Below are 27,912 nucleotides of genomic sequence, written 5' to 3'. Positions count from 1 at the left end.
AGTAAAGCTGTATTGGGAGTTTTTGATGTTGCTCCACAATTTTCTCATTGACACTTTTAATCTAATTATAATATTTGAGACTGGTTAATTATTTAAGACTAATGATGTGATAAGGTGAAATGCAAGAAATAATCCGAGTATTTCCCAGCGACGGCAAGTAACACCACCTTGGTTGTCTGTCCAGCTACGTGGCATTTGCATATCTTAAAATCTTGGTGCATGACAGTTGGGACGCCTTTTACTAGATATGTTTATGAACAACATTCAAGCGCACATTCACTTTATGTCTGGATTGTCATTCCACAGGAGCGTAACACTATACCCAGTGACAGTTCTAGGAGGGATATGTTATATGCTTACAACAGGCTATACAATAAAAGCTCCTTTTACAAGCTTCATAACCGCACGTGTCTTTTTTTGTGCATGCTGAGCATATGATCCAGTCATACACACACACACACAAAGAAAACCCTTGATATCCAATTATTATCAGCACATTTCAGAAAGAGGACAAGTGTTAATGTTAATCAACTACACCCCCATGCCATCTTGGCCAAACAACTTGCAGTTTGTACAGCGCAACCACTTTCCCTAGACGCATACTATCGGCTTACATGTAATCCCGAGTGTTGTCACATTGTTTCTGAGCAACAGCTTTGCGCGAGTTACCATTTTTTTTTACTAGGAAAACTGCAAACACTTAAAAATGTCAGCTGTCAAACACTACCTGTGAAACTGTGTCCACTAGTAAAGTACATAATGCAGGTGAGCAAAGACCAACACAAAATGTCAAGCTTAAAAGGCTTACAATGTCGGGCTAATCTATATACGAAACACAAAGCAGCTCTTCACAAGGCAGGTGGCCTTCTGCCTCCATAAGTATAATTTCTTGGTCTGACTAGAGCGGCACAGTGCTTGCTTTAACAACTGCACCAAATCAGCATCTTGCTGTGAGCAAGGGTAACGTCAGTGATGATGAACGGCCAGCAGGTGTCCCTCAAGAATGCAGTTAATCACAGGCTTTCAGCAGCTCTGCGTTCAGTGCGACAACATTGTGGCACGCACAGCTTTGCCTCTCACTTTCGCAACACCAGATGCAGAGGAACACTGCATGAGCTTGATGATGTGAAGATGCCTCCGACGTCATATGCTGTAGATGCGTTTCGTGTTCTCACGGACTGCGGCAAGGACAGCTTCGACGGGAATGCTTCGAAGAGATGCGACCCGCATCGCCACGTATATGGCCATGCCTGGGTGTGAACAGCGCAGATTTCTCGACTCCTGCATAGCACAATGGAGAAAAATTGTTGCCACACGGAGCATGTGAACAGGTCCCCCCCCCCTACCTGCACCCACTCGGGCACAAGAACGACATTGAATGGTTAAGCAGCGTTCACGCAGTAGTAGTACAAGTTTGCTGCAAAAAAGACGAAAAGGAGGTAGGAAATGAAGGGCTGCGGGCACCGTGACTGTCTCGTTTCTCAGCGGACACCTTAACTGTCTCGCTGCAGGCAAAGAGAAAAGATAAAGGAGAGCAAAGTTGCAACAAAAAGATGAAAAAAAGAACAAAATAAGTGAAAAGTGAAAATAAGTTACTGTACATGAAGTACACAGTACAAAATACACTGAAAAAAGCAAAGATGTGCAACTGCGATTCACAGCATGGCACTGTGTGCGGTGTCACTCAGCCAAGCTGTGACAAATCCCTCACTTTGCAGCACGGAGTGCGCATCACGTAGCGTTACGCCTTTCCTGAGCCAAGACGTTGATGTAAAGATTGCTGGGGGACGGGAGATGTTTTACTGCACCGGTACAAAACATCTCCTTTTAGCAGGGGAGACAGTGGGGATCTTGGCAACTAATGTAGCAACCTATAACATCCTGCGCACCGGCAACGTAGAGGCGGCATTGAAATCACCGCTGCCTTTTGCGGGTGCTTAGTGGTCTGTTTGCTTTGCAGCGATTGTTCTTCAGTGGTGCGGCCATGTTGCAGCTCGGGGATGAAGTGAATCTGTTTTTCATCCCATTTATGAATTTTCATGTCCTTAAGCAGCATACCTGCGCCCACGTATACACTTGGTGTGGAGAGCTAAAACCATCTGCAAACATGGCCATCCCTCAATCTACATACAGTGCGTGTAAACTGGGGAGAAGCGCAAAGCAAGGTGATGTCTCACAATGGTCATACTCCACTCCGCGCCGCAGGCTCCCGTTTCTTTAATGCCATTTACACAATGATTTACGCAATACCTTAACACTATAACACCCTTTATGGATGGGTGTTGCCTACAGGCACCTAAAGTAAAAATTTCTTGCCAAATTTGGGTATTGAGTGCAGGGATTCTGGCTAAATGTCTTCAGCCAACAATGACGGGCAGCTAGCATCATTTGTTGGATTAGAACAGAAACACAGGACGAGGAAGAAGTTTTGCATGCAACACTCTTACTTTTCAGAGCACGGTCAGAGGAAACAGACCAGTGCAAAATCTATGGCAGCAATGGTATTGCACACATTTTGTAAAGCAAATGCAATGTACAACTATGGTTTGCATGCGATGAAAGGTATCTATACAAGTTTCAAACAAAGCCCTAGGTGACTTGGAGTGAAGCCCACTTTTAGTTTTCTGCCTGTTGTTCTAGTTCTGCCTGCTTGTTGAAAAAGTTCTTTCGAAATATTTTTCTTTATTTTCGTTTATTACATCTATTCTCGATGTATTTTCCACAATTAGATGGAAAATAAAAATTTTTTCACGTATATATATATGTTTCGCCCTTAAAGGGTTAACAGATATGACGAGGTAAATCTAATTCTTGCTGATGTCAGCACGCAGCGAAGGTAAGCTGAACCAAGATAAGCTGGAAATAAATACAGGATATAACGAAGGTATTTTTGCACGGAATATGACTTCGTCGTAACAAGATTCGACTCTACCACAGGTCATTCTTTCATGAACTGCATTCACTTGACAATTTCCTCCATTGAAAACCACACTTTTTTTTATTTAGAGCAACCTATTCATTCATTCCAGCTATAGAAAGCATCACTGCAAGCAGAAGAAACTGCTGGCTTATCATACATAGCACTGAAGGAAGCAATAACTGGTACAGTCATACTCTGCAGCCATGGAGTTACGGCTACCATACCTGCCAACTTTCCCCAAATTTTCGTTAGTTCACGAATTTCAACTTCCTGTATGATTTTACGAATGCTGAGCTAAGTTTAATGTAAGTAAAGTTCAAGAAAATTCTTAAGGCCCTTAGAACAGGTGGGGAAGCCTGCACAAGATTACAACAAAATGTACACAAAAAAAAAATTGTGATGCTGCCACCCTCTTGTGGCTTTGCAAGGTGCCACAGGAATCGGAGAGTACTTGCAAGTGACTTTTTTGGCAAAGTCACTGTGATCTAAAAACACTGTGTTGCTTGACCTCCTGCTGCAAGTTTGTTGCTGCTTGTGTGATGGTGCCTATGGGTGCATGCTATTCCCCAACTGCCCTCCAGCTGCCATGTTCACGAGATTTCTTTTTCGAATTTTTATGTTCACAGGTTGGCAGGTACGCTACTACTGACTATTCCAGGGTTGGGAATGCTCAAAGTCATTTCGTAGCTATCTTTTGGAGCAGACAAAACTTAATTCTGGAGCAGACTGATGCAGGCATACTGATTTTGGAGCAGCCTGTAGCACATGCACTTTATGAATGGAGTAGTCTGGTGCGTGCGTATCTCAATTTAGGTCATTGTTATAATTAAGTGGGGCAATAGGCATAAATGCCTTGCATTCTACAGCATTAAGGAACCGCTGAACAGCAGCGTAAAGGCATTTTTCATACTTATTCAGCCCCCTGAATAAGCTAAAGGGAGCGCAATGCCATTACTCCCTCTGCCTCTCTTTCTCAGAGTCTTCACTGCACGCACCCTACCCCAGCGCTTGCCCTCTCAGTTTGCATTTTTTTGAGCCACACCAAAATGGTGTCTCACTTTCGACAGCGATGCCAATGGGAAGACTGGCACTGCTGAAGGCGGCACTGTTGCGAAATATACTTGGGAGCCCGGTCCGCCCCGACTGGGTACCCACTGAACTACATACTGTGACCATGACGGGACACTGAAATGTTTGTATCACCTGTCGCTCCACACAGTTTCTAGTGGTGCAGGAAGTACACTGTAGGTCCTACACAACATATTTTTACCATCACAAAGCATATCCCACTGTATCACAATATATGTGTACACATTATACTTAATTCCATGATCACTGGTTGCAGCAGGCATCCTCAAACAGTTTATGACAAGCTACGAGGAGGCGGCTTCTGCAACTTACGCTGCGACTGTGCTGCATGTTTCGAACAGGCCTGGCATTTTTTTCCTATTAGGTAGTGTTCTAAGACAGCGATGGGAAACAAGATCGAGCTTGTCGGTGACACCAGAATACGATGCCACCGGAGCGAAACGTGACACTCACTTTGTACCACCTGCAGCATTTCGATTAATGCCCATTAAAACCGTGCAGCACACATCAAATGGCACTACAGCACACGTGCTGTCAGATAAGTGAAGATGATTGATAAGGTTGGTGGCGATAGCTGTGAATGCGACACACATGTGACGACCATGGAGGAAGGAAATGGCAACGATTCCCAGAGGAGATTTGCCCGTACCGGAAGAGAAAACCGAGTGCATGCCAACATTTTCGGTGACATGGGCAAGCGAGAACTGTGGGGAAGCTGCCATGGCAGGCACTTCCTCCTCTCGACCAAGCATGCCTCGCTCCTTTTCTTGTTCACACGGGATCTAGTGGCCGGAAAACGTGTCATGTGATCCCAGTTTGGCCATGTACTGAACACTGGAGTGGAAGGAACATGTTTTCTAGGAACATGTTCCTAGAAACGTATTTACTCGATTCTAAGCACCCCCTTTTTTTGCAGGAATGTGATGCGCAAAGTGAGGGGGGAGGGTGCTTAGATTAGAAAAATATTAATGAACGCACAGCTTATGTGGGTTCACAAAGCAAACTGCACCCGCAATGCCCGCAAAACTTGCCAAGTGTCACCGATACCAGGCCCTGCTGACGACACGCTGATAGAGTTACCGGGGTCACTTTTGGCAGATTTTGGGGAGAGGCTTAGTATTTGGCATTCTGTGCCGCCACCTGTCATGTAGTGCCGGAACGCGGCAATGCAACGCGACATGGTTGCCTGGATCAGCGCGCAGCGGCGGGGAACCCCTGCCGCACACGCCAATCCAGGCGGCCGTGTACAAGAAGTCGGAGATCGCGCCGCTGACACCACGCCACCTTGGGACTCTGATGGCTCCAGCTCGACGACAGAGTGAGCAAGCGCATTTGGCAGCCTTGGCTATGAAGCTCTTTCTCGCAGCTTAAAATTTGCATGCAAACTTCCTCTCCAAACTTTTTTTTTGCGAAAATGGCGGGGTTGCTTAGAATGAGGGGGTGCTTAGAATCGCGAAAATAGGGTGTTTGTCACGATCCGCCCGGGTTCGTGAACAAGGGAGGGCTCGAGGCACCCTCCGTTAGACAGACCCTTCGCAGCATGGTGGCGATGAACGACGACTGACCGCCGTGCAGCTGTGCCAGTCGGTGTTTTTTGCGGTGCGGGGACCAATATTGCCTACCAAGCCTGGCAGGCCTCCGAGGCTGGCGGGCCAATGAAGATTATGCTCGAGGGGGCGTCACATACTTCTTACAGTATTAACCAGTAAAAAAGAGTCATTACTGTACTCAGTCATTTTTTAAAAATAAAAAAAATATGGGGTTTTACGTGCCAAAACCACTTTCTGATTATCAGGCACGTCGTAGTGGGGGACTCCGGAAATTCGACCACCTGTGGCCGGGATTCGATCCCGCAACCTCGTGCTCAGCAGCCCAACACCATAGCCTCTGAGCAACCACGGCGGGTAATCATCTTCTGTGTTCTCGAGTGTGAACATTGGCATGAGGAAATCGTACGATACGGGACCATATCAACGAGGTACTGCTATATATATTGTGCACAGTATGCTTTGTGTACACAAGTATATACAGTTAAACCTCGATATTACAAAGTCGGTAAAAGTGGCGATTTGCTTCACTGTATCAAAATTTCCTTACATTTAAATTTGATCCTTTATGCAAATAAGTACAGTCGCTGATAAATTGTTTTTAAATGGAAAGGGGAGGGGGCACAAAACTCCGTATTATCAGCAAGTGGCAAAAACAAATTTGAATAAAGAAAAAAAAAATCAAATCTTTGAATTTGAGAGTCCATGAAGAAGACACGGTTTCGTACTGTGTTGGTGCTATCGTCAAATTGGTGGCACACAGAAAAGCCAGCCATGCTTTCACGTCCACTCCGCTTCCACAGCTGATACGTGGCCCGCAGTGGGACTGCGCTATCCCGAAAAGCACCCGCAGCGGGGAGAAAATGCTTTGCCTGCCTCTCGCATTAATGCCCCTCAAAAACTCGAGATTACACAACCTCCAGCACTAAGCTTCGGGAAGACGGCACACGATGCTATGCCATCTCGGCTCCCCACTTTATACACATGCGGCAGATTACCTCTGAAGTGGCGTGCGGGCTGCATATGCGCTCAATACGCTGATAGCCATGCACTAGAAAAGCAGCCCTGCACTAACCTGCCGCTTACTACCGCCAACCTTCTCACGTGCTTGATCGCGTTATCGCGAGCTGTGCTCCCCTTCCCCTGACGGCACCCTTCCCCTGCCTCCCCTTCCCCTGACGGGGATGACGGCACTCATTAAGCCACCATCCTTCTGGGCTCACCCTTGCATACATTTATTCACACCTATACTCCATCTCGCAAGCCGGTTGCATCCATGTGGAAGCTTCATGAATTCTTAGGCAATAGGAAGGCCGAATTCTCTTCTAGATGTGCTCGCTGGCACTGTGTCGTCTGCTCAGCGCCTGCTTGGCATCCTGTTACAAGCTCCATGGTTGGTAGATTGACGTAAAAAATGTTTTGAAGCCATAACCACAAGCTGCATTTACATGCATACGACAGCAGGGCTTCGCTTTACCTGTATGCTTTCCTTCGGTTACCTTGCAGACTCCTTAGCAAGTAGTATGGGTGAATGTCCTTAGAAATGTTCAACTTCGTCACAGCGTCTGCTTGACGGCTATTTGACATTTGCTTGCTACTGTCATCACTTACCATGCTACAGTAAGGTAGTAAATTAATGATAGAGTGAACAAGTAGGCCTTTACAGCGTTTCGCACCGTCAACACATCACCAATGCTAATGCTGTGGCGCCACCTTCTAACTACAAACTAAATCAGTTTTATGGCCCGGTGCCGTGTCTGTAGTCCTAGCAGTGTGAAAACAAACAGCTGATCTCACTAATTATGACAAAAATACCTAATGATTTCATCTCAGTTTAAGATAAGGCTCAGCGATGATGGGATTTTGCCACTTGTGTCTTGCTGACAGGGTGGAGAGCCAGTAACAAGCGCAAATTCAGATAGAAGTGGGTGGTCGGCGCTGTATGGGCGCTGCCATGTTGCCACGGTTAGGGTGGCTATTACGGTTACAGGCGGTAGCTGCCACAGTAATTCTTAGTATACGACGTGCATGTGCAAAGGTCCTAACATGTCACGTAGTGCTGTACCATATCATGCGGGTGAGCAAAAATAAGTCTCTCTAGTGTAGCCAACAATCAGCCAGTTACACCCGGAACTATATACCGCTGCGCAAGGACATTGACTGTGTACGTCTCATACCTTCAGCAGTGCTGCAAGCAGTTTGTGAGATAGATTATAAAGCACACAGTGCATGGAACGCAATAGGATCGTATTGCACTTGGACGTTACATGGAGCATGACACTGCTATGCTTCGGCAGTCGCCTGAAATTGAACCGTTTGACCATCTGTGTTCGCATAAGTGTTCATTTATTGTCTCGGTATTCTTTTGTGGGGGCAGTTAAATTGAAATCGTCTATTAACACATTTTGTTTCATAGAGGTTTAATATACATGGTGTTCTATGGACAGCAACTTATAAAAACTTAAATGCTTCATTATACTGAGAATTTTGTTATACTGAAATATGTTATATCGAGGTTTAACTGTATGTACATATTCCTGCGCACAGTTAAACATCGACAGGACAAACTTCAATATAACGAAGTTCTGATATCATGAAGGGTTCATGAATTGGTTGGCCGAATAGGCCAAATAATCGCAGCACAGGAGGGGCACATCACTGCTGCTGGGTTCCTTGCGTCACGACCAGATGGCGCTGGTCTTCGTGCATCCACGGCAGCAGCTGTGCCAGCCGTGAAGGGAGCGGGGAGGGTGGCGGAGGGGGGGAATAAAGAACTTGAAAGCTCACCTTCGCACATCCGTTGCTGCATGGTAATAAGGAAGTAAATGTTTCTTGCAGGTAGAAAGGATTTGAATTGGGGTATGTACGAATGCACGTGCTGCCTCTGAAACCATGATGCATACAAGGTGTCTCTTGTACTCACTGCTAGTCAGCCACTCCCCTTGGCAAAAAGCTAGGTATAATGAGTGCGCTCGCCCACCCGTGCATGTGCGTGTGTGTACTGTTTTCACTCTTCATGCAGTCACACAAAACTTCGCTATATATAGATTCGAACTCGTTGGATCTGCTGCATTCTTTTCTTTTTTTTTTTTTTTCGTTTTACTATACCACTGTTCTTAAAATGGGGAGTTTGCTGGATGCACACTGATTCGCCATCACAAGCTGGTCACGAAATTGATGTAAGGCTGTATTACCCAAGGAATGAATGGGTTTTCAACAGAAAAAAAAGAATTCTAGGACTTTCAAGAGCCTTGAAAATTTACTTTTCAACTTCAAGGTTTTTCAAGGGTTTCAATTACCTGTGCACATGCTGGTGATGTGCTTTTCTATATATTTTTTCAAAATTTTATCTAAGTAGCCCCCTCCCTTCCCTCTACAATCTGTCTTTATTCTGAGGACACTGTGAATAAATAAATAAAACTTTACAGCACACATACTTCTTTTGGAAGGAAGTAAGGCGAGTCTGTCTCTATCAGCAAACGGTCAAGAGGAATCTTGCGGGCAACCTCGGTGAGCGGGCCCACTCGGTCGAAGCTCACGAGCGGCGTGAGGCCCAGGCACAGATTGGGGAATGCATCAAGCCACTCCTGCGCCTCTTTCCAGCCTCCCGTGAAGCAGTGACGATGAATGAGGTAGTCTCTTGGCACCCGCTGCAGCAAAGTGCAAGAGAGAGAGAGAGACAGATTATGCAGGTCTCGTACACTGCAGGAATCAGTTTTGCCCTGTAATGCTTGACACACCATTTTATGCTATGCTGTATATGATAGCTCAATGTTCCGAATCAAACTTAAGGCCATAGCCTATAGCAGCAGTTTTTACACGCTGAAGCAAGTTTACAGTTGTCGGTAACTCTAAATAATTAGGTTCTTACTCAAATGACATTTAATTTGCTTTTTCTTTTATTTACAAATGTGCTGGAAATAAAAATGAAGCAATTTTTCTTGACGTGGAACAACATTTGGGCATGACATGTTTTAAAGCCCAACTGCAACAAAATTGCAACTGCAACAAGCCCAAACAAAAGCCGACCTCGAAGTAGCATAGATATAGAGCAGCTCCCATTTAAAACACTACATTTAGTTGTACGAGTGGATGCACAACAAAAAGGTGGCAAAATGTACATGTTCCGTACCAAACTGGGAAAAGAAGAAAGCAAGATGCCACCATTATCAATTACTCGAAATGGTTCAGAACCTAACCAGAAATTTGAGAACAATAGCTGCTAGCACCACAGCATTACCTCCAAGATTAGGCGTGGTGAAAATCTTAAAAGGTTCTTTGATTAAACATCTTTATTCACTTTTTTGGCCCTTAGAAGACTGCAGTGAATTGGTTTGGGCAAGGGTAGCAGTGAAAAGGGAAGAAAAAGAGCACGGACGGAAGAGACAATATGCACGTCGCACAGGGCATTTTTGATTGCAACCGAGCCAGATTGGGATTGAATTTTTCCATGACAACTCGCTCCTTTGCTCAAGCTGTGCAGGGGTGTGAATCGCTGTTGAGAAATTCCATTATGGTTAGGCTTGCTCGCGCTTGAAAATGCACTGCGTGACACCCGTATTATTACACCCCAGATGGACAAGCCTGGTACCAGTGGCGAGAGCCTTAGGTTCATCCAAAAATTTGCGTAGCGATCGGCGAAGTTAGTTGGCACCCACAGCAGAGCGCAATGTACAGCGATTTGTGTCATACAGTCTACTTCCATTAATTCGACGCTGTAGGGATTGATGAAATTAATCGCATTATTTGGCGAGTCGATTTAAACAAGAGGCAGAAAAATGACCGAAACACACTGCAGATTTATTTGGCAGCCATTTGGCCGATTCAAATACGCCTAAATCAAATGCACGGCCAATTTCTGTGTGTGTAAAGTAGAAAAGTAACATAGATATGACATTAAAGCACCTAAAGAAAGTAAATACTTTACCCATATGCCATATTCAGCAAGAAAAATGTATCGTGCCTCTGATTCTCACAATGAGTGAGAAAACAATTAAACCAGCTAACTTTATGTTCACAGAATATAAATTTATTTACACTTAATGTCCATCATAATCAGTCTTGGAAAGCATTTATCAGCGTCTATGAAGCACAACATCCTCCACATGGTCCATTACACATTTGATATTCTGGATTTACGAACCAAATCCACATCAATCACAAGCAGGATGGCGGCCCAAGCCTAGACTAATCACTTTGCTAGTTCGTCTTACCATTCTCTGTAATGCCAAAAGCGTGTGACATGACTCGTTGCTGCTAAGTTAGTGCATAAGATAACTCGGCTTTGGTAAACAAAAGCTAAAAGCAGCGCATCATCTTTCTCATGCTAACCTTCGTCTGTCATCACCTTGTGATACCTTTGGCAATGACGCTGGCTAGGCTTGATGGTAGGCTGTTGCGAATGCCACGAATGCGGTTTTAGTTTCGTATCCGTTTGTAACATGCAGGCAATTTCCCACACTGGGGAAAAAAGGTTTGGGTAATTAGAACCATGTAAAAACTGCAAACATCCATTCTCAGCTACCATTCTCACTTGAATCTCTTCCTAGGACAGGGCGAAAAGATGTGTTTTTGACGAGAGATGCTGTGTTCTATGCATTCACTAGTTGTCCCCTAAGCTACACTGAGACAGACATAGCCACTGCAGGGGGCACTAGTGGCGTAGCCAGAGGGGACAGGCAGTAACATGCTGACCAGTCGAGTTTGAATTATCCAGCGAAGGCCAATTTTATGATCAAAATAAAGGTTTGAGCCCACACATTTATGGTTAGGTTCTGAACCATTTCGAGTAAGTGATAATGGTGGCATTTTGCTTTTTTCTTTTCCCAGTTTGGTACGGAAAATGTCCATTTTGCCACCTTTTTGTTGTGCATCCACTCGTACAACTAAATGTACAGTTTTAAATGGGCGCCGGCCAGGACCTTCAATTGGGATAGAATGACCCAAGAAATTACCCAGTGTCAAATTAGCATAAGTCTACTGTGTTGGCCAAACACCAGGTTGTGATGATGTGCGCGGAGTTCAGAAGCGCAACACAGTGTGCAAACAAATGGGCAACGATGATGACGTAGCAAGAAGAGCGCCAACAGTGCATCAGTGCTGTTTCACATGCTGCAAGAAAAAAAGAAAAGGGAGCAGGGGTGAGGACACACGAGGGAGTTCGGAGGGAGACAGTGAGCATGGCAAATGTGGAGGAGATGGAGATGAGTTCCTGACCCAAGGCTGCTCCAGGCTCCCACCTGGGATCGACACCATGTCCAAATTCTTCCTGTAGCCTGTAGTTGGCAAACATCGGAAGAGCGTCCAACCCAAGTGGCCCTGCGTCTCCAGTGCCATGCCCGAGCACCGGCTGGCGAACACCACAAGGGTGTCTGGCCATTGCTTTTCTCCACTGTGACCGTCTCCACAGCAGCGTCAATCAGCGCTACCTGATGAGTACTAAACCAGTGTCGACTGTCTAAGTCTGTTCTACGTGACTTATTGAACTCGCTCTTTTCGTTAACGTGCTGGCTGTTTCTTAGTAGCTTTCTAGACTTTCTGCATGACTTGTCTCCACGTTGTGTCCTTGCTTCCTCATCTTGGAGGGTTAACTTTTTTTCCTTGCATCCAGTGTTTGTTTGTCTACAAGTAGTCTTGTTTCTCCCGGTGACAGATATGTCATGATTGTTTTTTTATTTTTTATCATGAGCCAAGTAGTGTCATGACACAGGTGCATGCAACATCTGCTGCTTAAAGGTTGATAACAAGAAAATTTGGGAATAACAAGCCCTGCAGCTTTGCGAGACTGTTTCAATAATACAGTACAAACTAGTTAATACGTTTTGGAAAAATATACAAGAAGGAAATGTACTCATCGGGTAAATGTACGATCCAAAGTAAGAAAAAGAAATTTGACACAATCAACTGTTGTTGACATTTACGTAATGCAAAGGGTTGTGCAGATCGTTGCAGCACACGAGATTGACGCGCTTCGAGCTGGTGGTGCTCTGGTGGCCTGAGACGCATTCTGTTGTTTTCCTATTGCATGATGTTTTAAAAGGGCGATGGGAAACCAAAACGTAATAGAGCTGGTGGGCGATGCTGGATGCTACCAATGCGAAATGTAATGCCCACATTGCACCGCCTGCAGCAGGGAATGATGGCATGTTTGGATTATCGCCTACCAAAAGCGTGCAGTACGCTACCAATGTCCACCACGCACCACGCACTGTAAAACAGATAGGTGAATATGCGTATCGCAATAGGCTTGGCAGTGATAGCTGTGAATGTGGCGAACGATGGCCCGGGCATAGATTTGCTAGCACCGGAATAAGGAACAGTGCACACCGTCGTTCTCACATGAGACGGGCGGCTATATACCGTTCTCAATCGCGCACACCTCGTGACTTTTCTTGTTCACATGGGATGTAGCGGCAGAAAACGTATACGATCGCAGTCTGCTGCAGGGAGCGGCAGCATGTTTGGGTTATAGTGCGCGCTATGCTTCCGATGACATCACGCACTGTGAAACAGACAGGCAAAGATGCTTATCGCATTTGTCGGTGATGGCCATGAATGCAAATGGCCTGCAACGACCCTGGAGAAGATTTGCTGGTACCAAAATGAGAAACTGAGTGCACGCCGGCATTTTCATGTGAGACAGTCAGGTGAGTATTGCGGTGAAGCTGCCACAGTGGGCAGCTATATACTGTTCTCGATCATGCGCGCCTCACACATTTTGTTGTTCACACGGGATTTAGTGGCCGGAAAACGTATCATACAACTGCAGTTTAGAGACGCACTGAACGTTGGCGCTCAAAAATCGTGTTTTCTGAGAACGTATGAACCGGTAAGAAATTAGCGTAACTTTATCGGGTCATTTTGTATATTCTCGATTGTGAATGCTGGCGCCAGGAAAGCATACATATCGGAAACATGTCAACAAGGTTCTACTGTATACACTTATCAATTAAAACAAATTCAAAGTGAAATGTCACTATGATTGGCCATTAAGTGAACCTTTCTTCAGTGTTTGCGAAAGAATGCTTTTCCTTGTTTACTGACAATTCGTAAGAACAGAGCATGCGGCAAAAGTGGACATGCTTTCACTGGAAATGCCTAACTCAAGGTAGACTTGTGGTGCTCATAAAATGCAGACATGTCTGACAGAAACCAGAGTTTATTGCATGCACTACACGCCGAGCCAAACTCAGCTTGTGTGAAATGATTTTCAAAGCACTCATCTGAAGCTGCAAGCAATTACCACAGTCCATTTCCATCGCTCATTCAATACTGTGCATTGAAAAGGTTCCTGCTCCACATCATGCTTCTTTCGGGCCTCTATCTCTCATCTGCACTCAGTGTGCATTTTGGTCCCCAGACAGCACCCGCAAAAGGAAGGGGGAAGACAGAGACAAAGAATGCTTTACTTGAAGGGAAAGAAAAGGCACTTGGCCATGTGCACAGGAAAGAACCACGACATGGTTTGCAACTGGGCTAGTTGGAGTCTGCAATTGTTAAATTCTGTGGTTTTACATGCCAAGACCAAGATATATTATGAGGCATGCCGTACTCAGGGACTCCAGATTAATTTTGACCACCCAATGCACAGTAAGCGGTTGTTTTTACACTTCGCCCTCACCAAAACACAGCCACTGTGGCCACGATTTGATCCCTCACCCTCAGGCTTGGCAGCGCTACGCCAAAGCCGCTACGCCACCACGGCAGGTGGCGTCTATAATTATGAAATCCACAGCGTGAAAACCGGACAGCTATATCTCACCAAAGTGACACCAGTTTGGCAGCACAGCAGTGGCCCCTGCCTTTGTTTTTATGGTCGCTGCATAGTAAACATAACTTGTAGAGGAATGTATCACCGTTTCCACAGATTATCATTGAGCTCACAATGGTTTTCACTGGATTGCAGATTTCCCTGTGTTACCATGCAGAATGAATTGAAGGAGCATTTCATGTTTAAGATGGTGTGCAGGTGAACTGCAGAAAAGCCCACCTCCTGGAGGATCTGGATGGTGTCTGCAGTGGAGTCCCGCGAGTGAATCACGAGCGGCAGCCTACGGTTCAGGGCCAACTGCAGCTGCCTCCGGAAGACCTCCTTTTGGACGCTGTGGTTGCACTGGTTCCTACAAAAATGACAGGGTCTCTTAAGATCTCTCTTAAGAGGTGAACGGCGAAAGCCTCCTCTTTCTCCTCTTATCATTCGCCTCTTTCTCTTTGCCTCTTCTCTTTATCTTCTTTCTTTTAGTCATTACTGTTCACTACTAAGCATTTTTAGTAATTTGTAATCAACTGTGGTCATTACAAGCCATCTAGACATGTTGGCCATATCGTAGTCATTACAAGTAATTTCAGTCATTATTAGTCATTACCGGTCATTACTAGGCATTTTTAACCATTTTTAATCAATTGTAGTCGTTACAAGTTGTCGTTAGACATATTGGTCGTTTCATAGTCATTACAAGTCATTATTAGTCATTACTGCTCACTATTAAGCATTTTTAGTCATTTGTAATCAATTGTGGTCATTACAAGATGTCGTTAGACACAATGGTCATTTCATAATTATTACAAGTCATTAGTAGTCATTTTAGTCATTACTACTCATTACTAGTTGTTTATGGTCATTTCTAATCAATTGTAGTCATTACAAGCCATCATTAGACATATTGGTCATTTCAAAGTCATTAGTAGTCATTATTAGTAATTACTAGTCATTATTAACCTCTACCAATCTCTATTATAATGCTATCATTCACTAACTGTCACTATCAATCATTTTTCATTCTTTAATCTGTCTTCATATGGCGTGATGATGCTTCGGCGAACACTCCGGCAGTCAGGTCTGCTGACACAAACTTCAACATGAGCCTAGAAAGGCTTTCACCTGAAAAAGTTTGGCAAGACTCAACTATAGTTGACACCTACGTGATGCGAAGCATTGCGCGAATTGTTGCAGTGCAGGACACCGATGTGCATTGGGCTGGTAGGGCCCCGAGCGGTCCCAGACACACTGTCATTTTATAGATTGCCTAGTGTATCAAGACATCAGATGAATGAGCGAGAGAATGAACTAATGCTTTCCTTTCCGAGCACTTCATTACCACGTCTGAACCTTCAGGCCCATCAAAGGTATGATGCACTAGCATGGGACACCTGAATACAAGTTCCAAAGAGCGGCATTTACTTCGCAATGCTATTCGCACTTTCCATCATCTACAGGTGGTGTGGTGGAAGTTCAACACAGCGAGGATGGAGATGGAAAAGGACCAAAAAAACACAGGTCTCAAGAAGCAGGCAGCTTATGAGCAGTCAGTGTCGCTGCAATGCTTGGCCATGCTAAATAAGCACAAAGGTGCCTCAGGAATGGGAGATGGTATTGAACGCCAGCCACATTCTACCTCGCAGAATTAAAAACCCCACGAGCACCATACAGTTTATGATGAGCCTCTTTGGTTGCTAATAACAGTCGCGGTAAACAGCTAGCTACATATGATAAAGATTGAAGTTTGTGAAGGAACCGGTGCTGTAAATATCAGTATAATTTTTTGTCATGTTTTCGGATATCTGTAATGTTCGAGAGAAGGCAACTGGCAGTTAATCCAGTGTTGAACATGGGGCCGCTCGTGGTTGAGCACCGCTATTGCCCACAGTCAAGCTGCTCCATAAAATAATCATCCTGCGCCATCAAGATGAGAGGCATGTCCTACTGTCTTGGCTTAGTGGTAAAATAATATGATTGGTGTTACGGTTGGTGTCTGGCACCACGTGCAGAAAGGAATTTCACCCGACCTTCTTCGTCGGAATGAAGCGTGACTTCCTAATTCGCCATGACCATTTCAAGTGTCTGGCGGAAGCCCTGCAGTGTTTACAGGCCTCTTTTGTGTGTGTGTGTGCGACTTTAGAGGGACCCTTTCCTCGAACGGTCAAACTCTACAGGAGAACTTCCACGAACCAGCAACACGCAAAAGAGACAGACAAGCGTCTACAATTCCAGGAGGCGGAACGCCCTCCTCCTTGCAGCAGGCTCGGTATAACCAGAGGAGGAGGGGCCCTCTTTCTGTGCCGGTCACGTGACGTCAACGGAAGCAAGATCCCTCCCACGATTGTAGAGAGCCTATTTAAGGGGCTCCGAAATGTACTTTTGAACACTTCATTCTCTTCTCTTCATCTTTCGTCAACCTTTCAATAAATCGTGAAAGTTTCGCACTAGAAATTGTCTCGTCCTTGCCCGGTCGCCATGGTCTACCAGATGCCTACAGCCCGCCGACAACGCCACGCTACCCAATAGTAACGTAGGTCGAGCTTCAATAGGCAGGCGTCGCTACTACTCGGCAGCAGTACGATACGCTACCCTGGAGTACGCAACATTGGTCAGAATGTTTAACCGTTTAACTGCAATAGGTAAACAGGAGCCACATTCCCTAATTTTTTCGTTCATGTAAGTGCTGTTTACTACTAGCTGGCTGTAGCCTCTGATGGTAATATGCGCAACATCATGACCGGATGGCCATCTGCCAGCAAAGGACAATTCTAGTGTAAGTGTATGTTACCGTGACAAGGTATCTACTTTAATTGTGCCAAGAAAGAAGATATTGAGGAGATGATCAGCTGTGCCAGCCCGCACAGTTTCTGCTGTCTGTGTCTGCAGAGTGTTTCCTCATCTTATAGGGTGATATAGCGAATGTGCAATGCTATAGAACTTCTTCCAACCTTCCAATCAGCAGTTTTATTAACAACTTCATTTCTTGGCATTTGGAAAATGGTGCACGCTTATTACCACCGATACTGCACTGTTTTTGCATTGTGGCACACTGAACATATGGTTATCTTTTGGCCATCAATCGTTTGTTGCCATTCGGGAGATTGCTGAAGCGCTGCAGAAACAGCATGGGCCGGGAATGCATCATCGCTATGTGGCTTTGAAGAAAACCCGTGCGACAGCACCAGCATGTCTGGAAAGTGCAAATTCAAGGCCATGTGCTAACGCCGCTCACACCCAACATGCCTGGCTGGTTCTCCCCCATCGTTTCATGAGTGGCTGCCAATCAAAGTGTCAGCTACTTCCTTGAATGCAGATGGCAGTAGTCGTCTTCTCTTTGACCCACGAAAACGAGATACAAAAGAGTGTCTTGACTCTGAGAAGATGCGTGCATTAAGACAAGGCACCACTTGCATACTGCGTGAGTTTTGAAGGTGATAGCCTGCACACGGGACTTTGCTGTGAACTGCAGCAGACATGCCTATGCTGCAACTCCAACAGCGTAAACCTAGCCCACCAGTCGATATTGGTTTCAATATATCACTATCATTTAAAGGGACACTAAAAGAAAATATTAAGGCGAACTAGATTTATGAGAGTGCTTGTCTAGAAGTCTACCAATGTTTTCTGTGTATCAATATATCACTTTGCTTAATGCAAAATTCTCACTGACGATCCTGCTGCTGTTGTTCAATTTGAACTGCTTGCACCAAAACTGACGAGTTGACATGATCTACACATAACCTCCCTCTATGCCAACTGTTATGTCTTTTAGAAACCATTTAGCTCTATATACGAAGTTTACTGCTTGACTGATGGCTGCAGGTGTTCTGCTTGCGTGAGTCGCTCTGCAGCTCTGCTTGGGTTCAGGATATTGAATACAGTTACTTGAGTCTCAGTGGCCTTCGGAGTGGATGAGGGTGGTTTCTGCCTCAGGGTTGCAAACAGAGAAAGCGATGCGGGGCTTGCAGTGGCAGGACACAACAGCCGCTCTCTGTGAATGAGGTGGCTGACGTCACATGTGAAGTACCACATTCCATAAGGGTAAAACCACTCCAATTTTCTACTTTCGGCATTAGAAAAGCCTATTTCCATCTAGAAATCAATCAATCTGTAGAAGCCAATCTTTCAATCTAGCCTGGTTTAACACTTTCATTTGGTGTTCATTTAAGGAGAAGCTATAGCAGAATGTTAAATGTACATATAGTCAAACCTCGTTATAAAGAAGTCACCTCAGACACAGCTATACCTTCGTTATATCTGACATTTGTTATGAGCACATTTGTTACACCTGGTAGCTCGTTACATCTGTTTGTTATATAGAGGCTCAACTAGTAAGCTAAGCTTATGCAAAGCAAAATCGTGGAATAAGGCCAGGCATCGTCTCTTACCATGCCTGGCAGGGTAGAAAAGACTCGAAAATGAAAGAAAGGTGGCGACATCACCCTAAAGGTCCCACAACCGCTCGCCATGACAACATGTATTTCGACAACGCCGACTCAGGTGCAGTTAATTGCTTATGTGTAAAGAGAGCCTACAATGCATCCTTAAGCAACCAAACACACGAAACAGCAAGTTTCTTTAGCTTTTCCTACACTGAAACAGCCCAATATGAGAAAATACTTTGAACCTCGTGGCGTCAGAAGGCCAATGAGGTATCAGCACCAATATTTTCTTGAGGGAAGGCTCACCTTCATGCCCTCGAATAGTAGTCAGCCCTTTACCATGAAGTGAATTAAGATAGTTTAGAAACAATATTTTAACACTGCAAGCTAGGTGTTGCTCTTTTAGTGTCTTTTTAAATAAGAGGTAAACCAAAAGGATCAATGAAAGATAAGAGCACCAAAGCACAGACCTTTTACCCTACAGTGGTGCAAAATGAAAGGAGTGCTCAACACTTTCACTTTTCCCTGTAGCAAGTCCAGTTTGCTTTCCTTTACACAACAATAATTGCCAGAAGACAAAAGATGACAGAATTTCCCATGGCAGCAATGTACTTACAGCACACTGTAACACCATGTGGCACCCTATGAATGCTTCCCAACCCCAATAATTTTATCTCCACACTTTCCTTTGATGTTGCAATCACAACGTACAAGATGGGCAACTTCCCCAAACTGGTCAACGTTACCCCATGCCTGGCAATGCCACAGAACACATTGCACAGACATTAGCTTGCACAAGTAGTCAAGACCAATCTGCAGTGCTGACTACATACTGTAACACCAGATGGCACCTGTGAACGCTTCCCAGCCCAAATCATTTTTTTCCCATGCTTTCCTTTGATATTTTTGCCTATTATGTATACATAAGCAATTTTTCCAACTGTTCCATCTTTAACCCGTGCCTCACAATGCCGCAGACCACACAGACACTCAAGCAGCAAGATCAATCTGCAGTGCTCACTGCATATTGTAACACCAGATGGCACGTGTGCATGCTTCACAGCCCCAACAATATTTTTCATTCATGTTCTCTTTTGGTATTATATTATCAGTCACTATGTATGCATGAGTGATTTCCCCGACTGCCCACGTTCACCGGATGCCTCACAACACCACACACTGCATAGGCACTTACTTGTGTGAATAATCGAGACCGATCTCGCCAAGAGCTACCACACTGGGATGGTCAAGAGCATGGACAAGGTCCTCCTCAATGTCCTTGTTATACTCGTTGGCCATGTGAGGATGGCATCCAAAGGCACCCCAGACACCATCCTCTGACAGCAGGCTGTTCCACATGTGGCGCTGCGTTATTAATTAGTTTAAATTCAATAGTGTGGACAGAGACCTAAAATGCAAATTATGCTACCCTGAGCAAAAGCATACGTACCACATGGTGCGCGATAAAATGGATTTTCCTCTCCACTTATGAATGTCACTTGAAATAGGGGATTGCAGTACAAACCTGGCATTGTGACCCTTCCAATGCGCTAGTCAATTTTAATCGTTGCATCTGAATTACAATTAAATTCATTTTTCCGTAAGTCGTCAGTCCATATACTTTTGCTCACAGCTGTACCCCTGCATGCAGGCTGGATGAGAAAACCTCGACAGCTCCTCCATATCCTCTTCGGTCATTTAGTACGCGGTTGTTTAAATGACTTCCTTTTACATATTCTGTCCAGTCGTGGCAAGGAAAAAAAATCTGATATTGAGCGTCAGGTAATTACCCCCCCCCCCCCCCGTTCCTCCACACTCAGTGTGATGCCATTGCACTTCAATTTGCTGAGTACTGCTACATACAATCATTTTGCTGAAAGTACTACCATGTATGATGGGATGTTCAACATTCCATCATTAACTGCGCAATATTTTTTTTTCCTTTTCTTTTTGTAATACTTGCAGCAAATATAATTAAGCTGTGCATGTGCTTGGAGCCAATAGTTCCGATTCTTTTTTAGGAAAATATGCAACATGATTGACTGTGCAATAGGTTCATATTTAATTAGTGCTTTTAGTTATGATGACTCACTACAAAATGGATGAAGCATCATCCCACCAACTACAGTTTGTTTCAGTGGAGTCTGCACCATATTGCAATAAAATTGTGCAATTTTAGCACAGTTATTGATGGTCCATTATAATTCATGACTGAAGGGGACACGTTTCCATTTAGTGTAGTCACATGCATCTAGCATTCGAAAGTATGCAAATACCTCTAGTAATGTATCCCCATGCTCAGGATTCTGAACTCGGAGAGGAAGAAATGATCCGGCACTACGCAGATGACAAATCAGAAGTAACATACGACAGAACATGACAGTTCCTGTCACATTTACTAGCACATGTCCCGAGTCACTTAAAGGGGCCATGAAACACTTTTCTAACTAATTATAATATGACATCACTATTAAGTTACGTCGCCTCAAGGATTCCTAGCCACAGGAACATTGCAAATTCTTCAGGTTCAAGCGAAGTCAGACGTAGTAACTGGACTCATCAGCTGCTTTCCGTCTGCTTTCATTTGCACTAGCATGCTGGAAGCTACACAGTAGAGATGACAAGGGTGCAATGCCCCAGCGGCTCCGCCCAAAGGTTGAACGCAAGAGAGACGCTTGTGGTAGCACGCTGCGGTAGCCGCACCATCTATGCTATGCTTTTCATCTCAGAAGTCACGCGAAGCAGATGCAGAAACTGTCACATTTAGATTGGCAGTACATAGATGAAATGGTTTCTGCGTCTTCTTACGATCGTAGACATATGCGCTTTTCATTTCTTCAACTCAAATGACAAATAACTGTATCACTAACATTCTCACAATCATGAAATCAGTCAACAGCTGTTGTGGCTCCAGCTGCTCTTGATGACCCTGCATGACGACATTTCAGAAGCAAGAGGAAGTGACTTTTCACTGCTTCTGATATGAGGCTACAAGTTCTCCGCCGGATGCAGTGCAACAATATTTCGCTTGCACGTTCACAGGAGCCTCATTAAGAGATCGGCAACATTTTCTTACTATGTTCAAAATGTGTTTCGGGACTCCTTTAAACTGTCTTTTGTGCCTGGTGCAGCTCCTGTGCTTCACAATATGCGACTAGTCATCTAGTTCATGCTTTTGTTTAAGTGACAAATAAACACATACTATGCATCCTTACGTAATAACAATCAGAAGCATTAGTACCCAAAACAATTTTACTGAGTGCTTTCCCTCCTTTCTGCTGTAGAAATTGCTTTGCCTCACATGTGTAGTTTTGAGCCATGTCAACATCAGCTTTCCACATCAGTGGAAAGAAGGTGCCAAACTCTAACCATTGGCAGCAGTTAAGGTAAAAAGCACAGCGCTAAACGTGATGTGTACATCCAACTAACACTGTTCAGTAGCATGAGGTCAATTGCTACAAACTATTAGAAATCTGCATGGCAAATTGACAGGAATCAGCAGTACAGTGGTGCATAGTGCATGGGGGAAGAAAGTTCACTCTTTCAAAGAAATTCATGCCATTGGTATGACAAATCAAACTCTCCTGTTAAACAAACAAGTTCTGCAGAAATACAGGAAGTGAACAAAATTTAACATAAGGAAAAACTGCTATCTATGTAAACATAGTGGAAAGCTCGAACATTGGCTAGTTTCGTCTCCCATTTCCCTCTGTAGCCTTCTGGTATAGCGGCATTTCTTTCTCGCATTCATGAGTTTCACTTCAACTACACCAGCTTGAAAGTAATTAGGTTGAATCTAACCATAGCAGAAAGTTCCAATCAGGGCTCTAGCTTGGTTTACCAACTAGTTCACTTTGTGGCAATCTTGGTATATTTAGGCAATATGGCAATTGTAAATTTCAGTGCAAACATACCTGCCTGAACGTTGCTGGATTGCAAAAGTTCGCCACACAACCTTCATAGCAGTCCGGAAAAGTGTCTCTATGGTTGAGGCGAAATTTGGCATACGTTCCGGAGTGGCCCACTCGACTGAATATGAAGTCTAGGTGGCAATGCGAGTCCACAAGGCCTGCCTTTGACGGAAGCGAGTACGGCATTGGCTTAGAGAGGAGAGCAACAATGGGAGCTGTTGTAAGCGCCATCTCTGAGGACTGCGTGGCATTAGAAGAAGCAGGTGCCCAACGACTGAGCCGTCGTCGCCACCGTTGAGCATGCGTAGGAGCAGTGGTCTGCGGAGTGTGAACAGCAGGCTTGGGTCTGAACACAACTTCTGCTGTGTCTTCGTCCTGGTAGCAGAACATGTCTAGGGCAAGCCGATCTTTGTCACCATCCTGGGAGCAAAAATGTTGATTGTAAAGAGATAGGAGAAATGGATAACATATCAGGCTCTACCAGTACACTATTCTAGAGAACTTTCAGTGTTTCTCAGGTAGACTTATGAGAGTGCCACAGCGAAAACATTTTGGCATTTCCGTCTTAGCATAAAACCAGGGCTGATGTTGCTGCGCTCAACGAAACTGTGTGCACCCGTTATTACTGCACCCTACGGTCGTGTATTATCTTCCCCACGCTTAATTTCAATGCAATCTTGGCGCCCCCTTGGTGTAATTTGAGTGCACTCTATAGAGTTTTACTTTTCTCTGCCAACAAGTGCTGCACAAGATGTCGTTCTAGCACATTCTGGTCTTAACACAGCATCTACAAGTGGCTGCTCGACAGTAAGGCATGCATCCTTGCTAGTGGATAATTCACATGGCCAGGACTCAATCACCTCTTCGTATTTGCAATCTGATGTGCATTTTGCAAAGAAAACCTGCTTTACAGCTGAAGGCACTGTACAGAGAGGCACATTTATGTGCACTACTCTAACAAGGAATTCTCATTTCAATTTACGGTCACTTGTCTAAGTTATCTTTTCCCATCGGCCACCTATAGGAAGGTTCAAAGTGGCAGAGTATGTCGACAAGTTGAGCTAAACATGGCTTAAAGCATGTTCATCTGCTTTTGCACAACTCACCAACGTTTCGAATGCACTGCAAACATCTTCAGCACTCAATGCACAATGTGTACAGAACACACAGAGCCTTCACAATCGTTTTTCTTTTTTGGTTTATGTATTGCATTTAGAGCACAAAGAGGGTGCACACAATACTGGCCAAGGTATTCATCCAGAGATAAATGCTGAAGCAGTAAGCGTGTTTGAGCCTTTGGCTTTCCAAGACAGGTGAGGAAACGTGAATGAGTTTACAGTGGAGACTACTAAAAGACAAATGGAAGACTGGTAGCACAATGAAAAGGAAAACACACATTAAAGTGAACTTCCTCTTTTGAATAAGCTAGTTTAGCCTACAAAAGCACTTCGATACTTACATGCACCTCAAATTTTAAAGGAACGAGTAAGGTGGCATGTGCAACCATTCCTTTTCAAATGGCATGCTCATTTCATCATTATCACAGATGCTACAGATATACAAGACGGGCTATGTGCCCAAAAGTGTTGCAGCAGTTAAAAAAAACTGAGTGTGATTTCTAGCAACCACGCTTAACATTGGTTGTCAACTTTCCTCCTCAAGAAATTTGGTATAGTGGAAAGGGGGCAAATAAAAGGATTAACGTGCTGATTAAATCTGTGTTTCTTGTGTTTAGTTTTTTGGGGCCTCTCACTTCACCTGAAGCAATTTCGGTTTCAACTATAAACCAACTAGCCCAACAGTGCAGTTTGACCAATTTCTGTACTGGCTTTTCTGGTCTCTGTTGCAATTCGTAATGCGTCCTTAAAATATGACCCAATTTAACTTGACTTTCACTCCACCATAGCATGTTCTGCCTACATTTCTTCGTGGAAGATACCCACACAACCGGACCCTTTGTTGGCAGGGTCAGACGTCATTAAGCATAGTTGATGACACCATTCTAAGTCACACATTGTTTTTTTTTTTTTGGACACATGTAATTCAGTAGGATAGACTGATGGGCTAGTTGGTATGCTGTCATGAACAGTGTAGTGCTAATGGAACACACAAGGCAACAGAGGCAGGGACGCACCAGTCCAGGAGAGCAATGCACACCATCTCTGTCACTTTGTGTGTCCTGTTTGTACTGCACCGTGTATGATATGTGATTCACCTGGGCAATCAAGGAACATCTGGTGCTGAATCTCACCAGGCCTGAATCCTTGACAAATGGCTGTCCCAACAGCACCGTGTCATGACTTGATAATATCCAAGAGAATCCGAAAAAATCTGGGACAGTCGACAACTATATTCACACGGAATGCCTACGCTGTGAAATGATGCCTTACCTTATCTTGCTGCAGACAGTGCAACCTGTACGTGCTTGGACCACGCCACTGCAGGCCGCCCCTGAAGACTTGCGTGGGAGAGATGGACAGATCAAGGTCATCACGCTCTGGACTGGAACGGCTTCTTTTGACAAGTGGCCAATCTTCGTCAGTAACCCGCTTCACCGGAGTCAACTCTTTCACTGCTCTGCAGCTTTCCCATGCAGGTGGCAAGGATGAGGTCTGTGCGAATGAGGGCACTGCTTCGGCATTGTCCCGTGTAGATGACAAGGGTGAATTCTGTGTACATGAAGGCACTGCTTCGAAGCTGTCCCGTGTAGATGACAAGGGCGAATTCTGTGCAAACAAGGGCACTGCTCCGAAGCTGTCCCGTGTAGCTGACAACGGCGAGCTCTGTGAGAACGAAGGCACTGCTCCGAAGCTGTCCCCTGTAGGTGGCAACGGCGAGGTCTGTGCGAATGAGGTCACTGCTCCTAAGCTGTCAGACATGGATGACAAAGGAGAAGTCGGCAATAGTGAGGGAGGTGGAACATGGGGGTCATAGAATGGCAGCTTTGGCTCTGGCCCTGGAGAGTGCGCCACCAATGACGGCGGTGGTACACGAGGGTCATAGAACGGCAATTTCGGTTCCAGAGGAAGTGGCAAGCTATGGGGACAATGGGGAGCAACAGGTTTGCTGGATGGGAACTGCTGCTCGGATCCTGGAGCGTGCTGCAGCTGAGGGGAACGTGCAGCTATATGATTGTACAGTGGCACTTGCCATTCAGATTCCAGGCAGTTCTTAATGGTAAGATCTTCTTGTGAACGGCACAGGCGCCTTAGCTCAGCACAGTCATCTGAGGACGTTGACTCGGAGCTGCTGTCCGAGAAGGATGTGTCATGAACAGGCTGTGGCGTGAGGCATCTCCGAACAATCCTCGAATGCTGTGTCACTGTCCGTCTGGAATGTGGTGTGCCATCCCTACAATTATGCACAATTACAGAGGGGCACAGTCTTTGCTGTTTTGGAGAATGCCGGGGGTTACTGGAAGCTTTTTTACCATGGCTGCCCATTGCAGAGTGACTTGACAGCTCCAGTGTACTGGTGGGGGCATCCCTTTTGAGTGCAGCATTGGTGCTGTGCAGTGTCATAGTGGTGCTGTCAGTTTGCATTGCAGTGATGGTGCTGTCGCTTCGTCGTGCGGTACTAGTGGTGTCACTTTTCTGTGCAATTACAGTGCTGTTACTTTGCGATACAGCTGTGATGATGTCAGTTGGCCGCGCACTGGCAGGGGCATCCTCTGAACTTGAAATCCTCTTAGCTTGCTTTGCAACAGCAGGGCTGCCACTTTCAGTGGCAGAACAGTGCAGCTGCAAGTCGCAGGATGCGTGATCGGCCGACGCCATCAAACTGCACAGAATAGGTTACGGAGCAGATTCAGGAAGTCCTGTACTGTTTGTTGTATAAATACAACATCTCAATAAAGTGCATCATAAAAAGTTCATGAGAAATTTAAGCTTACCTAACACATACACTCAAAACATAGCCGCACACAAAAATGGCATGTCGTGTTGAGAACAGAAGCCATGAAGTGCTGATACTTATACTAGCACTACAGCCTCCTCAGCGACGGTCCCCTCAAGACCAGAACAGAGCAATAAAAAGTGGATGTATACCAAGTAAGGATTACATGTGTGAATGCGCATTCAATACATGGCCAAGTGAGCAGAAGTTATATATTCTATCAAATCATGCATAGCGTTCTGCACTCACGCGAGAGGTTATGCTGAACACAGTCTTCAGGCCTGTGCGCCCGAAACGAAAGATGCGTATGGATATGACACTAAAGCTGTACCTGCGAATATGCACGTGTATACATCAGCCTTATGGCCAGCGGTCACGAAACGTTTCGCACAGCACGTCAGGACACTAAATCTAAAGAAAAACTAAAGAGCGAGGAGCTGGGCCGCGATGCATGGATGCACAACGAAATCTGCGATTGTCTTTACTGACAGCCATGAGCACGTGCTAGGCGTGGACCACAGTGTGGAACACTGCAAAGCTGACTTGCCTATCAACTATTGTCTTACTAGAACAAAAAAGAATGAAACTCCGCAAACTAGCAGTGTCCCCCACCACGATTTGCATGAGTAATGTGGACAATAACTGCTGCGTACGAGAGCAGGGCAATTATGGAAATCATGGCGATCTACAGAAGATGACGCAATAACTGCCTTCGAAGGCTACGATATATAATCACAACACGAGTGCAGTGATGTAAAATAGTAAATGTGGCGCAACAACGGAAGCATGAACCGAAAGTTCTGTACTCACCGGCTCGTGAGTATACCTCGTACTGGCCGCCGGTTTGCGGTAACTGCAGTCGCATGCAGATCTTGAGAGGCAACCACGATATGCGCAATCTGTGAGATGCTGCTTTCAACGCAACTTGGAGCGTTGCACGATAGAATAAAACCAGAACAAAGGACGCAACTTTGAAGCCGTGTCCTCGTAGAAGAGTAGCCACAAGCAGCCGGTCACCTCAGTCACTCAGTCACGTGGGCGCTCTACAGGGTTGTCCGCAGCTATGGTCGGCTCTATAAGCATAGCCCGCTATAAGAAAGTCCATGCACCCATGAATTCACGAAACGGCGTTGAAGAACGCAGCGAGCGGCGTTCGTAAAAGGACAGGCTTCTCTGATTACAGCTAGGACAGGCAAGAGAAAATACGACGAAGTGCTCGAGGTTTTCTTCGTGTCACAGAGTCCGCGCTGATAATACCGGTGTCACACGAACATTTTTGACTGCGATCAAGCCCGATACGGATCGTAATTCTCGACTGTGATTGGTACCCGCGCGTAGCTTGCGCAAAGAGCCAATCACAACCGAGAGATTCGATACGGATCGCGCTTGATGGCGATCAAAAGTGCGCTGA

The 27,912-nt window shown here is 45.1% G+C and overlaps 1 protein-coding gene across 1 annotated transcript; it reads right to left on the bottom strand.

The window, feature by feature from the left end:
* Positions 1-10: 10 nt before the first annotated feature.
* On the bottom strand, positions 11-27,912 carry LOC142585350 (uncharacterized). Its single transcript, XM_075696061.1, has 7 exons — positions 27,312-27,912; positions 24,998-26,387; positions 22,611-23,027; positions 19,892-20,061; positions 14,546-14,675; positions 8,994-9,206; positions 11-1,281 (listed from the first exon to the last, which is right to left on the bottom strand). The coding sequence occupies exons 2-7, from the start codon at positions 26,381-26,383 to the stop codon at positions 1,144-1,146; spliced, it is 2,454 nt and encodes an 817-aa protein (XP_075552176.1). The 5' UTR covers positions 26,384-26,387; positions 27,312-27,912; the 3' UTR covers positions 11-1,143.

This window comes from Dermacentor variabilis, chromosome 6, assembly GCF_050947875.1.
Source record: "Dermacentor variabilis isolate Ectoservices chromosome 6, ASM5094787v1, whole genome shotgun sequence".
NCBI classification, from domain to species: domain Eukaryota; kingdom Metazoa; phylum Arthropoda; class Arachnida; order Ixodida; family Ixodidae; genus Dermacentor; species Dermacentor variabilis.
The sequence above is the reverse complement of the archived record's forward strand: the minus strand, read 5'-3'. Positions and strand labels throughout refer to the sequence as shown.